The sequence below is a fragment of the Bombus pascuorum genome, chromosome 5, assembly GCF_905332965.1.
Source record: "Bombus pascuorum chromosome 5, iyBomPasc1.1, whole genome shotgun sequence".
Classification (NCBI taxonomy): domain Eukaryota; kingdom Metazoa; phylum Arthropoda; class Insecta; order Hymenoptera; family Apidae; genus Bombus; species Bombus pascuorum.
In genome coordinates this window covers 9061992-9082540 of record NC_083492.1, presented here as the reverse complement: position 1 = coordinate 9082540, position 20549 = coordinate 9061992, and the positions used below count along the sequence as shown (strand labels likewise).

The 20549-nt window shown below is 30.0% G+C and overlaps 3 protein-coding genes across 6 annotated transcripts in view; 2 read left to right on the top strand and 1 right to left on the bottom strand.

The window, feature by feature from the left end:
• LOC132907266 (large ribosomal subunit protein eL32) overlaps nucleotides 1–20549 on the bottom strand; it is a 258415-nt gene that overhangs the window by 1116 nt on the left and 236750 nt on the right. The window lies entirely within an intron of this gene.
• Nucleotides 194–7748, top strand: LOC132907233 (E3 ubiquitin-protein ligase HECW2). 2 transcript variants are annotated; one of them, XM_060960119.1, is made up of 9 exons: nucleotides 194–362; nucleotides 903–2195; nucleotides 2534–2824; nucleotides 2999–3197; nucleotides 3352–3887; nucleotides 3962–4299; nucleotides 4372–4572; nucleotides 4646–5605; nucleotides 5751–7748. In XM_060960119.1, the coding sequence occupies exons 2-9, from the start codon at nucleotides 945–947 to the stop codon at nucleotides 5860–5862; spliced, it is 3888 nt and encodes a 1295-aa protein (XP_060816102.1). In that variant the 5' UTR covers nucleotides 194–362; nucleotides 903–944; the 3' UTR covers nucleotides 5863–7748. The 2 variants fall into 2 exon arrangements, with proteins under 2 accessions (XP_060816102.1, XP_060816103.1); XM_060960120.1 differs by lacking the exon at nucleotides 2534–2824.
• On the top strand, nucleotides 9629–20104 carry LOC132907238 (kinesin heavy chain). Of its 3 annotated transcripts, XR_009658130.1 has the most exons (15): nucleotides 9629–10256; nucleotides 13133–13274; nucleotides 13387–13560; nucleotides 13650–13918; nucleotides 14008–14254; nucleotides 14332–14568; nucleotides 14639–14985; nucleotides 15071–15274; nucleotides 15356–15499; nucleotides 15581–15865; nucleotides 15950–16135; nucleotides 16211–16414; nucleotides 16522–16816; nucleotides 16914–17086; nucleotides 17187–20104. XR_009658130.1 is itself a non-coding variant. In XM_060960132.1 (14 exons), exons 1-14 carry the CDS (start codon nucleotides 10098–10100, stop codon nucleotides 17319–17321), a joined length of 2970 nt encoding a protein of 989 aa, XP_060816115.1. In that variant the 5' UTR covers nucleotides 9630–10097; the 3' UTR covers nucleotides 17322–20104. The 3 variants fall into 3 exon arrangements, 2 of the variants coding, with proteins under 2 accessions (XP_060816115.1, XP_060816116.1); XM_060960132.1 differs by lacking the exon at nucleotides 16914–17086 and having other exon boundaries at nucleotides 9630–10256; nucleotides 17245–20104; XM_060960133.1 differs by lacking the exon at nucleotides 16914–17086 and having other exon boundaries at nucleotides 9630–10256.

Genomic DNA, 20549 nt, shown 5'->3' with positions numbered 1-20549 from the left:
GAGATAACTATCTAACAAAATAATTGCAACTTTTATTTTAATTTTCATACCATTCAATCGTTTTTAATTTTATTTAATTTTCAATTTACAAAACGCGAGTAAAGCGCCTTAACGCTTCATAGAAACAATCCAACACCAAATTCCCCAAATGAGCATCAAAATCAGGTGTATGTGACAGCATAGTCTATGTATGTAACGCTACGAAAAGTTACCAGATACAGTCTGCTATATCTTTCTGTCAAAGCGTTCTTTGATGAATTCGTATAATGAGCAAGGAGAGTAAATGAATATGTAAATGTGACGTAAAATGTCTTTACCGGGGCTTTTCATTTGAGATATTTGAGACGATGTAACATATGCAGGTAAAATGTACCAATGTGTTAATATTTCAATACGATTTGATGTTACTAATGTGTGCAAAATTTGAAGTATTAATAATTATCTCCTTTAAAGTACCGTATCACAAAAACGAACTATAACTTATTTACTGTTCCGTTATATGTGATTAACGGAAATTGTAATAAATTTTTTTAGTTAGTTTTTCATAACAATTTTGAATAATATAAGTGCCGAATTTTTAATACTGGATACGTTACATGCTTTGCAACAATTGTAATATACATTGATATGTGCATATTTCAATATTTGTTCTGTATCGGACTAAACAAATTTTTTTTAATATCGCTATAATCTGTGAATTCCTGATAAAAGTATTAGAATAAAATTATTACAATAAAAATTAGTGTACAGTTCACAAAGAATTGTGTCAAATATATAGTCCCAATTTTATTCATTAGACTACCTTCAATATTGCACCAATGGCTTTATTATATGATAAAATTATTCATATAATTTAATTATTATTTATTTTATTAACATTTTTATTTCATTTTTATTTACAGCAATATAAAGAAATATAATTGATTGGTACTATGTTTTAAAAAATGCCATCTGAGATTAATGTTAAAAATATAGGTTCTGAAAAAGATAATGGAGAAAATGAACCTGAAGAACAATCTGTTACGTTATTAACAGTTGGCGTGACAAGTGAAGAATCTTCAGCTACGGTAAATCATGTGGAAACCAATACCATAAGAAATAGTAATAAAAAAGTGATTAAGTCTGATGTTAGAAGTGATTTTATAGAACAGGATAAGAATCCTTCTTCGTCATCAGATGTTAACTGTATGTCAAATGAAAATGAATTACAGCAACAAAAAGCATCTTCTAATGAAGAAGTAATTGATAAAACAAGTAATATTCAGGTATCGAATACCCTTGAAGAATTAAGTGCATGTTCTGAATCAAAATGTAATAAAGGAAGTGTAATTTCCAAGAATGCTGGTGCAGCTGCATTAGCATCGGGTTGTGAAATTGATGATATTGCTAGTGTTTCAAGTAGGTTGGATGATGAAATTGCACAAAACTCAAGACAAAAACATTTATCATTGTCTCATAAAAACTTAACAAGAAAAAAGTATTTCCTGGCAAGTATAGATAGTAGTCCTGGAAAGGTAAATAGTTTTGTAGAACAGCTGCCTTTATCTTCTAGAAACATGATTAGAAAGAAACAATTTTTTAGCAAAGATTTGCAATCTAGTAGCACAGAATCACAATATGAACAGAATACAGGGGACAAACATAACAATAATGATGACAATGTTTTACAACAATTTAGTTCTCAATTTAGTACTCACAACAGAGATTCTATGAAAGATGCTTGTAGCTTACCATTACAGGGTATAGCTTCATGCAGTTCTGATGAACCATTACAATTTTTGAGCACTTCAATAAGTGAAACACATAGCAATGATATTGTTAATACACATAAATCATTAAGTATAACAGAAAATAATAATAAGAGTACAAGTGAAAATTTAAGCAGATTAAATGAAGCTGGTAGTTCACACACATCTAAAAGTGTGCCAAAATCACAAAACATGTTAACAGATTTAGTACATTGTAATGATATTACAAAAAAACCATTTAAACTGCCAATTTTAGAAAATTTATCTGAAACTGCCAGTGCTCAGCAGCATGAGTTGGAAGAAAATGCTGTGGCACTATTGGAACCATCATCAACTAAAGAAGCCCAAGGCATTGAAATGGAACCTCGTTCTTCAAACAGTAGTGATGCAAGTAATTCTGATACAGAATCACAGCAAGCAGTTCTAGGTCATAATGGGACCAAAAAGGTGCAGTTACTTTAACTGTATTAAAATTTGATAAATATTTATTATTATGACACTCAAATAATTCAGCATTCTATTGTTATTTTTAATGTTTAATCTTACTCATGTACTAAATGTTTCATATTTTTCCTCAAATCAAACAAGTTTCAATATTTTATATATGCAAATATGTATATTTCCTTTACACTTTTATATATGCACATGCAATTTGATTTTCATTTCGAAATTGTTAATAGATTAATATTACACTCCTTCAAATTTAGAAATTAAATTTTAGCATAAAACATGTTGAAAGTAGAATTGTTTTAAAATCACAATTTATAAAATATATTTTACTTCAGAGACCATGTGATACAAATGGTATTGTAACAAAAGAAGGTGTGGAATATTATCAATTGTGGCGAAGTACAGAAGGCTTCTCATTTCCTGAAGGTTTATATGAAACATTGTATCCAAATCCTCCACCACTACCACCACGGGTAACGCACAAACTTTTACATAGAAGTAATGCTTTACCAACTGGCCCACCAGAATTACCCAAAAGACATCCTCAAAAATATTCTGCACCCTTGCACCCTGAAGATTGTTTTGGATTTGAAATTGTAGATGTTGATGAAGCTTCTAATTCAAAGGTAATTTAATGAAATATATGCACTGCAGTTAATTGGTAAGCATATAATGTAATTTTAGCTTGTATTTAATGTTTTTTTGTGAATATTGATGTTTCATATAAAGTTTTTACAATTTTTTATATTTATATGATTTCCGTATTTACATTGTTATAATCAATCCCCTTAATATTTTAGTCGCGGAGAGCTGTTACAAAAAGTATAGCGCTGTTAAGTTCACCAAGGCCGCCTAGACCATTAGAAAGACCAATATCTGGTTTAACAAATCCATTAGAGTGTCCACCAACACCTACACATCGTCCAAAGCCATTGCGTCCGTTACCAATGTGTCAAACATCTAATGTATCATTACCGTCTGAGGAACCTTTGCCACCATGTAAGATACATTTTGCATAACTTTAATAATGTTATAGTAATATATATAATATATATCTATATCTATATCTATATATATATAATGTTATAGTAATAATAATATAGTAATAATGTAATTAAATAAGAAAATTTTATTGAATATATTATTATCGCAGCATGGGAAGCAAGAATCGATAGTCATGGTCGGGTGTTCTACATAGATCATATTAATCGAACGACAACTTGGCAAAGGCCCAATTTAACAACACGGAACACTGGCTGTGATCTTCGAAGGCAGCAATTAGACAGACGTTATCAGAGCGTTCGTCGAACTATTTCTCGACCCGACAATATTGATCGCGAGCCGTCTAGTTCGCAACATGCAAATGGAAATAATTTCGAGAATATGGAGCGACCGAATGAACGAGTTGAAAGAATTGAAAACGAACCATTCGATATTAATACGAGTCCACCAGTATTATTTTTAACGAGACCCGATTTTTTCACAGTATTACATAGTCATGCAGAAGCAGTGGAATTGTATAATCGTAATCCCAGTTTGAAACACATGATTAGCAAAGTCAGAAGAGATACAGCAGTTTTTCCGAGATACGAACATAATAGAGATTTGGTTGCATTAATAAATTTCTTTTCCGATCCAACTAAAGAACTTCCAAGAGGCTATGAATCAAAACTTGATAGAACAGGCAAAGTAAATATGCCACGATTTAAATTATTTCTATTATTTGAGAAATCTTTCTGATAGTCACTTGTTAATATTTTCAGAAATTTTTCATTTGTCATGCAAGAAAAGCAACATCTTTCATTGATCCAAGATTACCTACTGAACCGACTCACACACGAACATTATTGGATGAAGCACCTGTACCTCCACCTAGACCACAACAGTCAGCTATTACAACTACACCCGATATACCTGTAGCTTATAACGACAAAGTTGTTGCCTTTTTGCGCCAACCAAATATAATGGATATCCTAAAAGAAAGACATTCAGCATTAGGACAAAATATTGCGCTTCGAGAGAAAGTAAATACGATACGAATTGAAGGGACGACTGCTTTGCAACGATTGGGACATGACGTACCTTTAGCATTATTATTAAGGTACAAAATAATCTAATTTCTGAAGGCGGTAAAGGATGAAATAATATTAAAATATTGAATTTATTGTTGCAGTTTATTTGAACAAGAAATTATGTCATATGTACCTGGAAACGTAGGCAGATCTCCATTAGGTAGTCCGCATGCTTCGCCTGGCTTAACAAGAGCTTCTGCTAGAGCTCCAGCTCCATATAGAAGAGATTTTGAAGCTAAACTTAGAACATTTTATAGGAAGCTAGAAAGTAAAGGATATGGACAAGGTCCAGGAAAATTAAAGTAAGTATATTTCAATATAAAAAATGTATAAATATATTTATTATATTATACACTTTTTATATATTTTATTTAGATTACATATTAGAAGAGAACATTTCTTGGAAGATGCTTTCACTCGTATTATGGCTGCTTCAAAAAAAGACTTGCAAAAAAGCAAGTTAGTTATTATGTTTGATGAGGAAGAAGGTGTGGATTATGGTGGCCCATCCCGTGAATTTTTCTTTCATCTGTCGCGCGAACTTTTTAATCCTTATTACGGTTTATTTGAATATTCTGCTAACGACACTTATACCGTACAAGTGTCGCCAATGTCAGCTTTTGTAGATAATTACCATGATTGGTTCAGGTTTTCAGGCAGAGTATTGGGTTTAGCTTTAGTTCACCAATATCTGCTTGATGCCTTTTTTACAAGACCATTTTATAAAGCTCTTCTGAGAATACCAGCAAGTCTAAGTGATTTAGAGAGTTTAGATCAAGAATTCCATCAAAGTTTAATGTGGATTAAAGAAAGAGATATAAGTATTGAACCATTGGAATTAACTTTTTCGGTCACGGAAGAACTTCTGGGCCGAGTAGCTGAACGTGAACTAAAACCAGGAGGAAGAAACATTGCAGTTACGGAGAAAAATAAAAAGGAATACCTTGAAAGAGTTGTACGTTGGAGACTTGAGCGCGGCATTGCCGAACAAACGGAGTCTCTAGTTCGTGGATTTTATGAAGTCGTAGATCCACGATTAGTATCAGTTTTTGATGCACGAGAATTAGAATTAGTAATAGCTGGAGCGGCAGAAATTGATCTTAACGATTGGAGAACACATACAGAATACAGAAGTGGTTATCACGATGCACATCCAGTAGTAGAATGGTTTTGGAGCAGTATAAGCCGGTTTACTAATGAACAACGATTAAGACTGCTACAATTCGTTACTGGTACATCAAGCATTCCATATGAAGGATTTGCAGCTTTACGTGGATCTACAGGACCACGGAAATTTTGCATTGAAAAATGGGGAAGGCCAAATAGTTTACCCAGGTATAAAAGTTGTCTTAAAACTAATATAATGAACAAAACAATTAGAATTCTTATAATATTTATGCTATGAATGTTTCTTAAATTTGTTAATAGTATCATTTTGTTTATTCAATAATGCTATTCTTCAAACTAGATAACTTTTTAGGGCTCATACATGTTTTAATCGCTTGGATCTTCCACCGTATCCTACGCCTGAAATTTTATATGAAAAGCTTTTATTGGCTGTAGAAGAAACAAATACTTTTGGAATAGAGTAAGAGAATTTGCTATGATTACAGCAAATATATAATGATATAAGAAAAACATCAAGGTTCGTGTTATTTGAATAAAGCATCATTGCAGATTTAAAGATAGATTGGTAAGATTGGTAATGTATTCTACTATCCAAAAATTCATGATCGGATTTTTAGATTACTACAATCAAAACTGTATCAAAATGTAAATATCTAACAAAAACAGTTGCGCATATTTTGAAAATTTTAAATATTGTATACATATTGCTGTAATCTATTTATATTAAAACTAAATAACGATTCGCGTAGTACATTTCTTGTATAAAAATTACAGATTTAATACATTAAGAAAAAATTCTTAGGTATGAATATATGCAATTATTTCTGTTCAAACTTCTATAGTTCTAGAAATTGTTTGGAAAACATTGTAGATATATGTGGTATAGAAAAAATTGATTTTGAAATTGATACAAAAATAAGCGACTTATTTAGCATAATTTCTCTAAAAGCTTCTTTTCTTTATATTTTGTAAAAATACTTTTACAAATTTTTTATAAAAATTGAAGAGCATTTAATATCGCATTTCATAAAAATATATAATGCAGCTATGTAGCTAATTTATTCTGTCATCTACTTAGTTTGTAGGTATAATATTGATTTCTAGTCTGTATTTTTAAATATTCAATTTTGCTATTTTTCTAATATTTTCAGACATTCCATGTCAATTTATTTAATATTTTCTTAATTAATTTACGCAGTTCTACAATGAAGCAAAAAGAATGTTTATAAAACAAAAACTTTTTACTGCATATTTAGTGATATCTTTTCACAAGTAATCAAGACGTTTCATAAACATTCTTCCAACGTGTTTTATATAATTTATCTTCATACTAAATAAACATTTCAAGTATTTGGTATTAATCAAGAATGTTTAAAATGTCCAGAAAAGCAGTTAATGAATAAACAATGAAAATATGAATAGTATATGAAGAATACACAGTCAATGAAAGTAATAAGAATGATCAATCATCATTCAGTTATTAATTTCACATTTAATATTAACATAGACGTTTTATAGAATTTTATTTAATATGTAGGACATCGTTTGTAATTCGTTTATTCAATTCTTTAAAACTAATTTTAGAAAAAACTATACTAAACAAATGTTATAATATTACTTGAAGAATTGGTGAGCATGTAGATGGACCTATACTTCAAGATTTAGTCTACCTCTTGAACTTTAATCTCGCTTTTGCGGCATTAATGTAAAAAATTTTCATCTTTTAATCATTTAATCGTTCCTCATCTTAAAAGAAAAGAAAGCATGTATAATATACAAAACACATACATAAGGGTTTCTGTAATGTGCAAGAGATAATACAACATAACTTTATTTATATTTCTCCTGATGCAAAATTATATTACAAAATAAATTTAATGAAATTGTTTGTTATCTAGTAGAATTCAAAATGAAGTATTAAATATCTATAAAAATCGGCAAAATATTAACACGATTAAGAATGACGATATAAAATATGAAAAACATTTTTATATATTATTTAATCTTAAAATTTCGTTTAAGTAATTGTTTGGTTTTGTGTGATGTTAGTAGTAACAACGTCGATAAATAACAATAATAATATTAATGTAGTAATAATAGAAACAATATTTATTAAATAGAAATACTAATATTATGTGATTGTTGAAGATAAGTTGCACCTTATATTATCTGTAAAACTAGTCATATAGCATGGCAAATTATAGACTATTTAGTACATACTGTACAAGTTACAGGCATTGTAATATTAGATAACACATAACATTTACAATGAACCATGACTGTGTGAGAGCATTCTTTACTTTATTGTTAAAGAAAATAAAATGTGCCTCTTTTGTTATGTTACATTAAACATTGTTCTTCCTTTCTTATAATATCCAATCTACTTTCATAGAAAGAAAATTATAATAAGCAAACTTTTTTAATTTATAGAATAATTACAGTCTTACGAAAAATTAGGTATTCAAAGGAAGTGAAAACTTTAAACTTAACGGATGGTATCTTCTAAAAAATCTAATTTAGTCGTGACATGTTATACAATTTTCTAAAAATATATGCCGAAAGTGTGTACAATTACATTTTTACGTTTCGAGATCTAAAGTTAAAGATTATCCATCAGGTTAAATGTGAAATATTTCTAATTAAAAAAAATTTGCGGTACTTGACAATTTTATTTCTTAAATAACGCAAAATCGAGTTGGTGATTCATAGTTCTAGCAAAGAAAGTTTGTCGATAAAGTTTTCAATAGTTACACATGTATGTTCATTATTATGTAATGGTTATACACAAGACAATACCAATGCATTTTTCCATGGTCGACTTATAATCAATTTGATGTTTTATTTTATAAAATACCAATATTCTTTGTTTCGCGAAAATATAAGATATTTGACAAATGTCTTCGTTGAAAAATTCTATGAAGACAATGTTGCAGTCTATGCATGAACATAGTGCAAAATCTGTTCGAAATGTTTGAATCAATAAATGTCAGGTTATGAAGGTCACGACAGGATGTAAGAACAAAAATAATGAGGGTAAAGAAAGGCAGCACCGTAGTAAAGTGCAAAAAAAATCAATTACGGATTAGAACCAAGGTTTTTATATATATTTTTAGTACATTTTCATACAATAAATTTTATATTTCAGATAATATACTTGTATACCAGTACCAAAATGATATTTATTTTCTTTTCTTAAAATCAAAAGAGAAAGAAATTTTGAAATTTAGTAATGATATGTTAATAATGTGTTCTAAAAAATATATACTTTTTAATTTACTTTTTACAACTTTTTATAATACTAAATTTTTGTGTATTTTTTTTGTTACGACAAATTCATAATTCATTGTGTGAATATGGATAGATGATATACACATATTTTCAGTTATTACAAATATGTTAATGATAGATAAAAATTTTTGTGCGCGAGAGATATAATGTTTATTATACATATATATTATTTTAATATAATACTGTAATATAATAATATTATTTTGTGATTATGTTTTAATAAACACTGATATCTAAATAAATGATGCAATATCATTATCAAAATATTCCATTATCTTCTTACAAGTTGTATTTGTGAATCCTGATATTAGGAAGCATAAAACTTGAAATTGGCCAATTTAATATGCATTCGTAAATTGTAGAAATAGCAGAATTTAAATTTCATATATCGAGGACTATTAAATGCAACTGAAGTACGAATTACGCAGTAGAAAAATAAAAAATTAATTTCTAACGATATTAAAGATGAAAACATTAAATCCAATTGTCCTTCCTTCATTAAGAATAATTTGATAGAAGCTATATAATATGAATATAATTATTCGCGCTATTTTATCAGGCAAACTAAGAAATCTGTTTAAAAAATATGGTCATATAACCTACAAAAGTATAATTACAAATTTAGATTCAAATTGAACGACTTAAAGCATTAGTCAACAAGAAAGCAATATTTGTAAACTAAATTAAATGAAAAATGTATTATGCAAAAAAAGAGGTTATATAAAATAATTACAGACATTATACCCAAATTTCAGATATACCAAATGATTTATAAACGTTATAAGTAAATTATAATTGATTTTCAAGGAGGAATATCAGCGTCCTACAATATGACCAAAAAAGTATTTGGCTAGAAAATGGAATAAGGATCCGACGCCCACGCAGGTTACAGCCCTGACAACGTATGTATGATATCCGCCGACAATGCTGTTTCGTGTGCGCAAACAGGCAAGTCGTACGGCGCGCGCGCACGTTTAGTTCGACGCGTTTGCGTTAAACTTTGTCTAGACTTCTCATCGATTGGTTTTTAGAGTACTCGAAGTATATTCAAAAAAATCACTTCCGTGCTTCAATATAGAGTAGTAGTAATGTATTAGTAGAAGAGGACTGGCCGCGTGTCACACCTTATATCGTCCATGTTTCTTCACCAGTCTAACATAAGTACGATCGTTGATTCTCACCTTTGCACACGCAAATCAACCCACCCGCAAAATCGTCGAACAACGGCAGCCATCTTTGCTGGCTCCAAAACGGGCTGTGGTTTGTGACAGAGAAGACGGTAGTGGTTCTTGATGCGGTTCACGCGACCATCTCGTCGCCTATGCACCCTACGAGAGATCGGAAATCATTTTTAAGTGTGACTAATCAGAATAACTAAGGAACTCGTGTCACGAATTCGAGCTACCGAAATATGGCAATGGAGACGCCGAGGGAGCGTGAGATTGCCGCGGAGGACAGTATCAAGGTAGTCTGCAGATTTCGACCTTTGAACGACTCCGAGGAGAAGGCTGGCTCGAAATTCATCGTAAAATTCCCATCCGGCGGCGAGGATAACTGCATCTCTATAGGGGTACGTAGATTTTACACACGTCATTCTCGTTTTTAGTTATCACATTTAGTTAACCGTGTTCAGCTTACGTGTGATGTCATCGTGCACAGCTGACAGCTGCTCTCTCGGTCCTTCTCTATATTCAGTATATTCTATCTGTAAACCGTCATGTTATGCATTTAACGCCGATTAAAGGAATCCTTCGATCGACGCACCGGATGATTCATTTTTGTTATTTTCGGCGAAATGGAGATTTCATTCCGCCTCCATCGGTGCTTCGTCGAGCTGAACGATTTCCTCACGTTGACGCATCTATTTCAGCGAATGATTAAACCGTAATTTCGAAGTAGATACAGTACCGAATTCTCTACGATCGAACTTCTTTTTCGTTCATCAACGGTGGTCAATTGTCAATTTAACTACATATATATATTTTGTGGCGTTAAAAATTGTTGTTGGCCTCAGATTCGTCAAACACAAGTTCAACTTTGTGAAATGTTTGAGATCGCATTCGCTACAACTTAATTTAATGAACGATCCTGTGTTTCTTATAATTATTAAATTTTTGTAAAATATTTCCACTACCTATAGCCTTAATTCCTTCTTATCCTCATTATACCCTTGCAGGAAATATATGTACACATTTTTATATATATTACGATTTTATCAGCTGTACTAATAAATAAATCCCCATTTTATAATAAGATAGATAAATATATGGATTATCAAATCATTTAAGTGATTAGGACTTTTTTAATTGATAGCGTCAGTATTTTTAAATATCTGTCTTTCTATCTATCTCTTTCTTGCATTATAATCTTATTGCTTCTATATAAACAAATAATTTAATTTTTGTAATTGTATATAATTTTGTATTAAGAATATTAAACAGATATATAATTATATATTATGAATATTTGTTAAATTTATTATTGTATATAGAAATTAAAACTATTCCTAATGATATTTTTACTTTTGTAGCATGCAATTTGAAATAATCTGACATGTATTTTTAAGTAGATATAGGTTCGTGAATGTACCATTTCATATAGAAGTCTTTTGATCTTGGAGCTCAGTAAAGATATCGCTATTGTTTTAAAAGGTTCCTGATACAAAGCTTCATTGAGTGCAATTGTTCCCCTTTTTTCCTATATTCTTCCATATTTCAAAGGGATTTACAAATACATATGTAATATATAATTTTCTCTACAATATTTTATTTGTGTTTCACACTGATTCGTGAAATATGTAAGATAAAAATAGAATTTTAATAAAGTTAAGGTATTGTTACTTATTTAAAATTGGCAAAGATTTGTCTTATGTCGTTAATTTTTTAAATGAATATTATTTAAGTACATTTTGTTTAAAAGTCTCAGGATACCTAACCAAATTTGATAAAAACCTGAAAGTATTATTGAAATCAATAAAATATTTAAAATAATGCTATATTTTACAGAATTACTTATATGTATAATAACAAACATGTTTAAAAACATAATAACTCTATACTTTACCAAAATCAATAAAAATTAGTCGTTTTTTCGTCTATATATACCATGTGTATCTTAAGTATCATATTTACTAATTTTGGTATTTTAGCAATTATTACTTTTTTAATAATTTCTCTATTGCTATTTTTCTTTCTTATCTTTCATTCCCTTTATGTAATATTTCACTTCTGTCCGTAATTTTGGATATTTTTGTTTCGTACTTTTCGTCCTAACACACCCTATAGTATTCCGATAAGGTTAACATCAAGCAATAGGTACTTCACCATTACATTCATTTCTGTTGTATTTAGTATTTCTTCTAGACATTTTTTACATATCTTCGCTAGATACTTAAGATCATTATCATAAATGAAATAGTTTCGATTAATGTAACAGAGATTACGTTTGTTTATGCAATATACACAAATATCTTTTTCTTAAAATTTTTTATTTTTAACAAATTGCTCGTTGTGTTGTTTTCGGTCCAATTTCCTTTTACATAGGAAGCATTTTCTATTTTTATACATTAATTATTATTTAATTCTTAAATCAAACAAAAGTCCGTCGCTTGGATTTAAAAATTTCAAATTTAGATTTATTCGTAATATAGTCTTCTAGTGATTAATGTTGATGATTTTCAGCGTACTAAAGTCTTTTTTAGAGTTGCGTACCTTCAAAATCTACTTTCCACAAATCGCGAAATTAGTTTTATTTATTATTTATCAATTTTTGCTTTTGGAATAATTTTTCTTTTATTACGTTTACAAAAATCGATTCTCAATTATTACCTTTCTCATTTCAAATTACCTGTAGTTGCGAAATTATGTATCACAGGCTATAGACAACGGAAGAAGTTCTCACTTTCTTCAAAATTTCTCTTGCAGAATAGCCTCTTCTCCTGATAAAAGGACTCTCTCAGAACACTTCGCTATACTCAAGTCTTTTCTCTTATTACTAATATGCGACGTGCACACGAAAAGTATTCAAAACGAAGTGATTTCAACTGAAGCTTTGAATTAGCTAGAAAATCTATTTTATGTTTCTGTAATTCTATAATATATTCTAAATATTTGTATAAATCAAAAAAATATGCGAACATAGCCATCGTAAATTAAAGGAACGGAAAAAAATGTTCTTCTCACGGCTATCATAACGGAGCGTATCTCTAATAATTCACATATATTTTTTATTTTTGTAAATTTTCATTATTCGGATAATGAAATATTTTGTCATATAATCAACTAATGCGTACTAATACATCCGTAATTGTATTAATAAAACTATGTAATTTGAACGATTTAAATTGTACAAATATCATATGAAAGTTTATCAAAATGTCGCTTCATTTTCTAAAACTTTTGCGTAGTAGCGTATATTCTTTAATTTAATATTGTAATATTATTTTAGGGAAAAGTATATCTTTTTGATAAAGTATTTAAGCCAAATGCTACTCAAGATAAAGTTTACAATGAAGCAGCCAGATCGATTGTCACAGATGTGTTGGCAGGCTACAATGGCACTATTTTTGCATATGGACAAACATCTTCAGGTAAATTGAAATTTTGTATTAAGTAAAATACATAAATATGTGTTATTAGTTATTGATATCAAAGTTAAGTTCTAATATGATTCTGCTAATAAAATATTTATGTGTGAATTAGGAAAAACGCACACTATGGAAGGTGTTATTGGAGACCCAAATAAACAGGGTATTATTCCCAGAATCGTTAATGACATTTTCAATCATATTTATGGCATGGAAGAGAATTTGGAATTCCATATTAAAGTATCATACTTTGAAATTTACATGGATAAGATCAGAGATCTTCTTGATGGTAAGAACTTTATTATTCATTTTACTTATATATCTAACATGAAAAATCTTAAAATTGTTACTTATAATTTTATTGTTCTTCATTCTCAGTGTCCAAAGTGAATCTAAGTGTGCATGAAGATAAAAATCGAGTACCATTTGTAAAAGGTGCAACAGAACGCTTTGTATCTAGTCCTGAAGAAGTGTTTGAAGTGATAGAAGAAGGAAAATCAAATAGGCACATTGCTGTAACTAACATGAATGAGCACAGCTCACGTTCTCATTCTGTATTTTTAATAAACGTGAAACAAGAAAACTTAGAAAACCAGAAGAAGCTATCAGGAAAATTATATCTTGTTGATTTAGCTGGTTCAGAAAAGGTGACTTACATTTACTCTATTAAATCTATCATTACATCTATTCCCTTCTCCTCAGAATATACCTGTTTTATGTTTATATTATATTTTAGGTTTCAAAAACTGGAGCAGAAGGCACTGTACTGGACGAAGCAAAAAATATTAATAAATCCCTATCAGCTCTTGGAAACGTAATTTCAGCTTTAGCTGATGGAAATAAAACTCACATTCCTTACCGTGATTCAAAGTTGACTAGAATTTTGCAAGAATCTCTTGGTGGCAATGCTAGAACTACGATTATTATTTGTTGTTCACCAGCTAGTTTCAATGAATCAGAAACAAAGTCGACTTTAGATTTTGGTAATAAAAGAGATCTTTATTTTTGTCTTGACTAAATATATGAAGTTTCTCGATTATATATTTAATTATTTTCTTAGGTAAACGAGCTAAGACTATAAAGAATGTTGTATGCGTTAATGAGGAATTAACGGCTGAAGAATGGAAGCGTCGCTATGAGAGGGAGAAAGAGAAGGCAGCTAGATTGAAAGGAAAAGTTGAAAAATTGGAGGCTGAATTATCTCGTTGGCGACAGGGTGAAACAGTTAAACTCGAAGAACAATTTAATTTGGTTGAAGCATCAGATGTTACAACTCCAATTAATATGTCCATTGAGGGTATACAATTTACTTTATAAGAATGAGAACGTTGTAACATATATTATATAATTTATAATGCTTTCCACAGGTAAACTTGATGATGGTCCAATGCCGGCCACTCCTGGTGGCAATTTGATGGCTGGATCTTTATCTAATGAAGAACGGCAGAAACTAGAAGAAGAACGTGAAAGACTTTACCAGCAATTGGATGATAAGGATGAAGAGATTAATCAACAATCGCAATATGTTGAAAACTTGAAAGAACAAATTCATGAACAAGCAGAATTAATTGCGACTGCAAGGCGTGAATACGAGAAACTTCAACAGGAGGTGAATCGAACACAGCAAGAACATGAACGGGCTAAGGAAGAAGTAAAAGAAGTTTTACAAGCATTGGAAGAGTTAGCAGTTAATTATGATCAGAAGTGTCAAGAGGTATCTTATGTCAATGGCTAATTTCTTATATTATCTGTACTGAAAGATATAAGGATATTATTATATTATATATACATTCTTACAGTGTGATATTAAAAAGAAAGAAACAGAAACTTTGACAGAAGAACTTTTAGCAAAACAAACAACACTGAACAGTACTGCTTCAGAATTACAACAATTGAGAGATATGTCTGCACATCAAAGGAAACGTATTGCAGAAATGTTAGCAAACTTCTTGAAAGATTTAGGTGAAATTGGAGTTGCTATTGGTGGCGATGAAAATCTAAAGGTAAAAACTGATTTACTACATCGTTTAAAGAATTTCTTATAATGCAATTACATAAAGTATTACAAATCTCATATTTTATAGGTTGTACCTACAGAAAGTAATGGTAAACTTGAAGAGGAATTCACAGTGGCAAGGCTATTCATTAGCAAAATGAAATCAGAGGTGAAGAATTTAGTACAACGATGCCAAGGATTAGAAAGTTCCCAAGTAGACTGTAACAAGAAAGTAAGCGTTCGATTTCGTACTCTTTGAATTCATTATATTTGATTTTTACAATATAACGCTCATTGGTCAATTTTATTTTAGGTTGCTGAATATGAAAAAGATCTGGCTGAATGCCGTTTATTAATTTCTCAACATGAAGCTCGTATGCAAACATTAACGGAATCAATGAAAGTGGCGGAAGCACGTAAACGTGCTTTGGAGGAAGATGTTGATGCTTTACGCGAAGAATGTGCCAAGTTGAAGGCTGCAGAACAAGTACAAGCAGTTACAAATAAAGAAAAAGCAGAAGAAAAGGAAGCAGCAACGAAAATGAGAGTAGCATTGGAAGAGCAAATGGATCAATTGCGAGATGCTCATCAGAAACAAGTAAATATACATTTTACATTACTATATATTATTGTTATTATTATGAATAATTCAATACTAAATATTATTATTAATTGAATATAGGTCGCAGCGCTTAGGGATGAACTGTCTGAGAAGCAAGAATTGATCAGTGAACTTAAAGATTTGAACCAGAAATTCACATTAGCTCATCAGCAAATGCAAGCTGATTATGAACGATTGAAACAAGAAGAAGCAAACAAATCTGTTAAATTGCAAGAATTAATTTTACTTAATGAACGCCGCGAACAAGTACGTAAAAATTTGACAAAAGATATAGAGCAATTAAAAGTCCAAATTTCTATAATTACTAATTAATTTTTATAGGCTCGAAAAGATCTTAAAGGTCTGGAGGAAACAGTAGCCAAAGAACTTCAAACACTGCACAATCTACGCAAATTATTTGTTCAAGACCTTCAGACTAGAATAAAGAAAACTATGATCGCAGAAGATAACGAAGACGATGGTGGATCACTTACACAGAAACAGAAGATTTCCTTCCTTGAGAATAATTTAGATCAGCTTACGAAGGTACGTGATTGAAAAATTCAGTAATTAAAATTCCAAATTTGGTCGCTGAATAATTTTAAGTCGTAATTATACTCTCCATCAAAACACTATCTATATATTTTTAATAGGTTCATAAACAACTTGTGAGGGATAACGCTGATCTCCGATGTGAATTACCCAAACTTGAAAAGAGATTGCGAGCTACGATGGAGCGTGTAAAAGCTCTGGAAACAGCATTGCGAGATGCCAAAGAAGGTGCAATGCGAGATCGTAAACGTTATCAATATGAAGTAGATAGAATCAAGGAAGCGGTTAGACAGAAGAATCTGGCTCGTCGTGGACCTAGCGCGCAAATTGCTAAGCCAATTAGAGCTGGTCAACACCATTTAACCAATGTTAATGCTATTAGAACAGGAAATCGTGGTGAGTAATAATTTGTATAGTTTTCTTTGTTATATATCATTTTTTCCAATGCATATAATTAAGTATCTATATTCTTACTTTTACACACAAATCGTAGGTTTGTTCAATTTTGCATAAAAGGAATCGATAAAAATATTATACATTTTGGAATATATTATCTAATATACTTAAATATAAATTTCATACAATTTCATACAAAGAATGAAAGATTATTTAAAAGAACAAACCTTACGAGAATTTTGATTTTAATTTTTAATTCTTTTTTAATAAGTGAGTATGGGTGATTTTATTTATAAAACGTTAATTTTGCGTTAATATTTTTGGTGATATTAGTTTTGATGTTTGTTTATTTTTTCATGTTTTTATTCAGATATGGGTAACAGCGTACAGTGATCGTGAGCATAATGCCAAACCCTTCACTTTTACAGAAAACGAATGCAAGAACGCTTTCATCAATGAAAGCAATAGAGTTCCAGAGACTCTAATTTGTAGTGGATACCCATAAATGTTACAACTATATAGTAAGGGTAATAGACGTAATATATCCGCAAGGAGCACCGCCAGTTCTTTTTATTTGTCTCGAAACAAGCATGTGCTTATTAATGCAAATAAGTGCATTAAGTTATAAAATTAGTGCTGCATGTCCTATCGATTTGTAAATAGTTAATTTTTATAAATTATTTAACTTAATATCATGCACGATAAATAAAGGTGAATGTCTATCAAATAATCATGCAAAGGCCTCTTATGAAGAATATTTCAATATTTATTTCTATCAAAATTTTGTATACTATATCCTATGTCTTTAAAAAGACAAATGAATTCCATTATCATAGAATAGAAAATAAATTCCTGAAAGTGACACTAATGCAATTTGATCGACTTGTCTACAGTAGTTTTAATTAATCTGCTATCGACATTGAAGTTTCCCGACAAATGAGGCAGTACTATTTAAGATTTGGTAGGTATCGCTGACATGAAATGCGATTGGACATGCGGCTTTGAAAAAAACTGTAGGAATGATCGTGGCTTATAAGTATTTATAATTGTAAGAATTCTCTCCATTGCTATTAATACACTCGTGACAACAGATTTTTCGGACCAGAAAGCTCGCTTAACCGAGAGTGTTAAGTTTGTTGGCTATTCTATATATTATTAAGGTCCAAGAACCAATGGCTTTATGAACATTTTCGACAGAAGAATTTCATCGCTATCCTCGTTCACATTTATTTTATTATAGTACAGTTTTCATTGCATGAATCTTTATATACTCATCTAATTTAAATTAATTTATTATCGCTTATTCTTGTTTATATCAGAGGCTTTTATACTACATTTAAAGTTCTGTAGGCCAATGAAATTTGGCCTATAGGGTAAATCTTTTGTCTTAGATATACGTGTTAGTTTACGTTTCTTCATGTTGAGCTTATGCTCGGAAGTTACCTAGATGTATGTATACTGTACGTCTAATAGTGAGCTTTTGCACAGGTCTGCTTAAGTTCCTAAAACCTGTTGCAGGCCGCCGAAAATTCGCTCACACATGTATCTCTTTATTTTTCAGTGTAACAATTGAACGTAACGTTATACACATGCATTTTTTAGAAAACTCTATTCTTTAATCATATTTGTCGATAATTAATGCTTTTCAATGTGTACTTTTTATGTATCTTTTTTTGTAATTGTTTTATTTATGGTTCTGATAAAAATGTACGAGCCACACGTACTTGATGTATTGTCCGGAGCAGGAGAATTCTAAACAATATTAATTTAAGATAGGTTTCTGTAAAATGTGCGCGATTAAATATTTGTTTGTGATACGTTGGAATCTTATTACGCATAGATTCCTTACGGTATGTAGGCAAAAAAGATTAACATTTTCTTTATGAATCATTGTCTCTCGTTGTTGTAGACAACAACGAAAGAAATCATGTTTCCATGTGAGATCATTTTTGTCATCTTCCGTTTTTTAACTTTTGTGATATCGAGGGTGAAATTGTATTTGCTAATATGCAAAGACAAGTGCGTGGTGCATAATGAGTGCAATTATTATTGAAATATTTTTGTCAAATGTATGTAAATATAATCGTACACTATTACATTTATTTGGCAAATTAACAAAACAATTTTTGCAAATTGCCCTACGCATAAAAGGCTACAAGTATATATATTTAATGCAAAATACACTTAATATTACTGTTTCAAAGCCTTAACAATTATCGAAATATTGTCATACGATAATGTATTTTTCATTCTACTGTTCAACTAAGGTATTAATGTGTTCGCTGAATTTTTGATCATGATTCAATTTCTTTCTTAAGCTAGTGAATCGTGAAATAAAATATCAGCTTAGCCAACTCTTTGATTGTGAGTTTCGGGCATCGACCACTTTTTCCTTATTAAATAACATTTATTTTTATAGAGTATTGTAAAGGCATTATTGATTTTTCAACATGAAGAAAGAAATTGGACGGTACTTATCGAATAAATCTTCGTTATGATTAAAAAGTGATGAAACATGATGATGACTAATCGAGTACTGTTATGTAATAGCATAATGTAAATTATGCACGTAATTTTCGAATTGACATACGTGTTTATGTTCTTTTTTTACATTGTAATTCGTATGATTCGTTCGTATAATTAAAACGGGCAATGGAGCTTGAAAAAATTTGATGAATTTTATTGTACAAAAAAAAAAAACTCCTCTAAAATCCATATGCTTGTCGGAAAAAATCCTTTTAATCGGAGACCTCCGATGTATGTATGGGAGAAAATAGAAAAAATCAGAGTTATTATTATTTTCGTAATACATCAAACATGTTTAAAATTATAGTAAAGAAAAGAAGAGAAGTAGTTAAACTTATAATGATACATTCACGCTGGAAAACAAGAATCACTGTTAATGAGGAGGTCTATAACCGCTACCGTTTTTTTGTAAACTGTACGAAGTATGCGAATGTGAAGGAAATAAATAAGTTGACAGATGTAGATATTCGTTTCATTGTTTTAGAAACATACCGAAAAATGTACAGAAAAAGTGCGACAAACTCATGTAGTTGTATCACCTGCTTTGCTACACTATGCTTTATTTGAAAAATTATTATATGTTCCATACGTGCGCTTATTTAATTAAGCTCTACATCATAACAAAATTACCGGCGTTTTAAAATAAAAAAAAGATCTATAATTGATTCTCGATGGTGCATAGCGAAACCTATAAGTATCGAAGTAGGTTTACTATATAAAATAGAATAATAAAAAAGAATAATAAATTCTTTTTTCATTGCATGTCTTGTGTACATGTTATAAACATTCTTCAAAAGCCCTCAATCAAATTCAGGTCTACCTCATTCGAAGCTGAAAATAAAATGAAATAGAAATTTAAAAAATCCTCTTAGAATTAGATGATAGATTTGTATGCAGAGTTAGAGAGAGGCCATAGTTTCAAGGTACCATAAATTATATTACATTTAACTTACACCCATATTTAATTGAAATTAATAAGAAGTTTATTATTATAACTTGATTAATAATTGACGATAGCTGCATTAACTTTTTAATAAGATACTACTTAAATATTGATTCTTGAATAGCATAGTTATTTAATAAAATAATTTATATCACATGTATATTTGCATTTATTCAATATCAAAATTATAAATATCCAACTTTCCTTATTGATTTTATAAAACTCATATGAATATATATTAATTTACTCTTTAGTCTAAGCAAT

Coding starts and splice junctions, on each gene's coding strand:
- LOC132907233 (XM_060960119.1), top strand. CDS start 945: ATGCCATCTGAGATTAATGTTAAAAATATAGGTTCTGAAAAAGATAAT. Junction 2,825..2,998: donor ATGAAGCTTCTAATTCAAAG/GTAATTTAATGA, acceptor TTAATATTTTAG/TCGCGGAGAGCTGTTACAAA. Junction 3,198..3,351: donor TGAGGAACCTTTGCCACCAT/GTAAGATACATT, acceptor TTATTATCGCAG/CATGGGAAGCAAGAATCGAT.
- LOC132907238 (XM_060960132.1), top strand. CDS start 10,098: ATGGCAATGGAGACGCCGAGGGAGCGTGAGATTGCCGCGGAGGACAGT. Junction 14,986..15,070: donor ATGATCAGAAGTGTCAAGAG/GTATCTTATGTC, acceptor ACATTCTTACAG/TGTGATATTAAAAAGAAAGA. Junction 16,136..16,210: donor TTAATGAACGCCGCGAACAA/GTACGTAAAAAT, acceptor TAATTTTTATAG/GCTCGAAAAGATCTTAAAGG.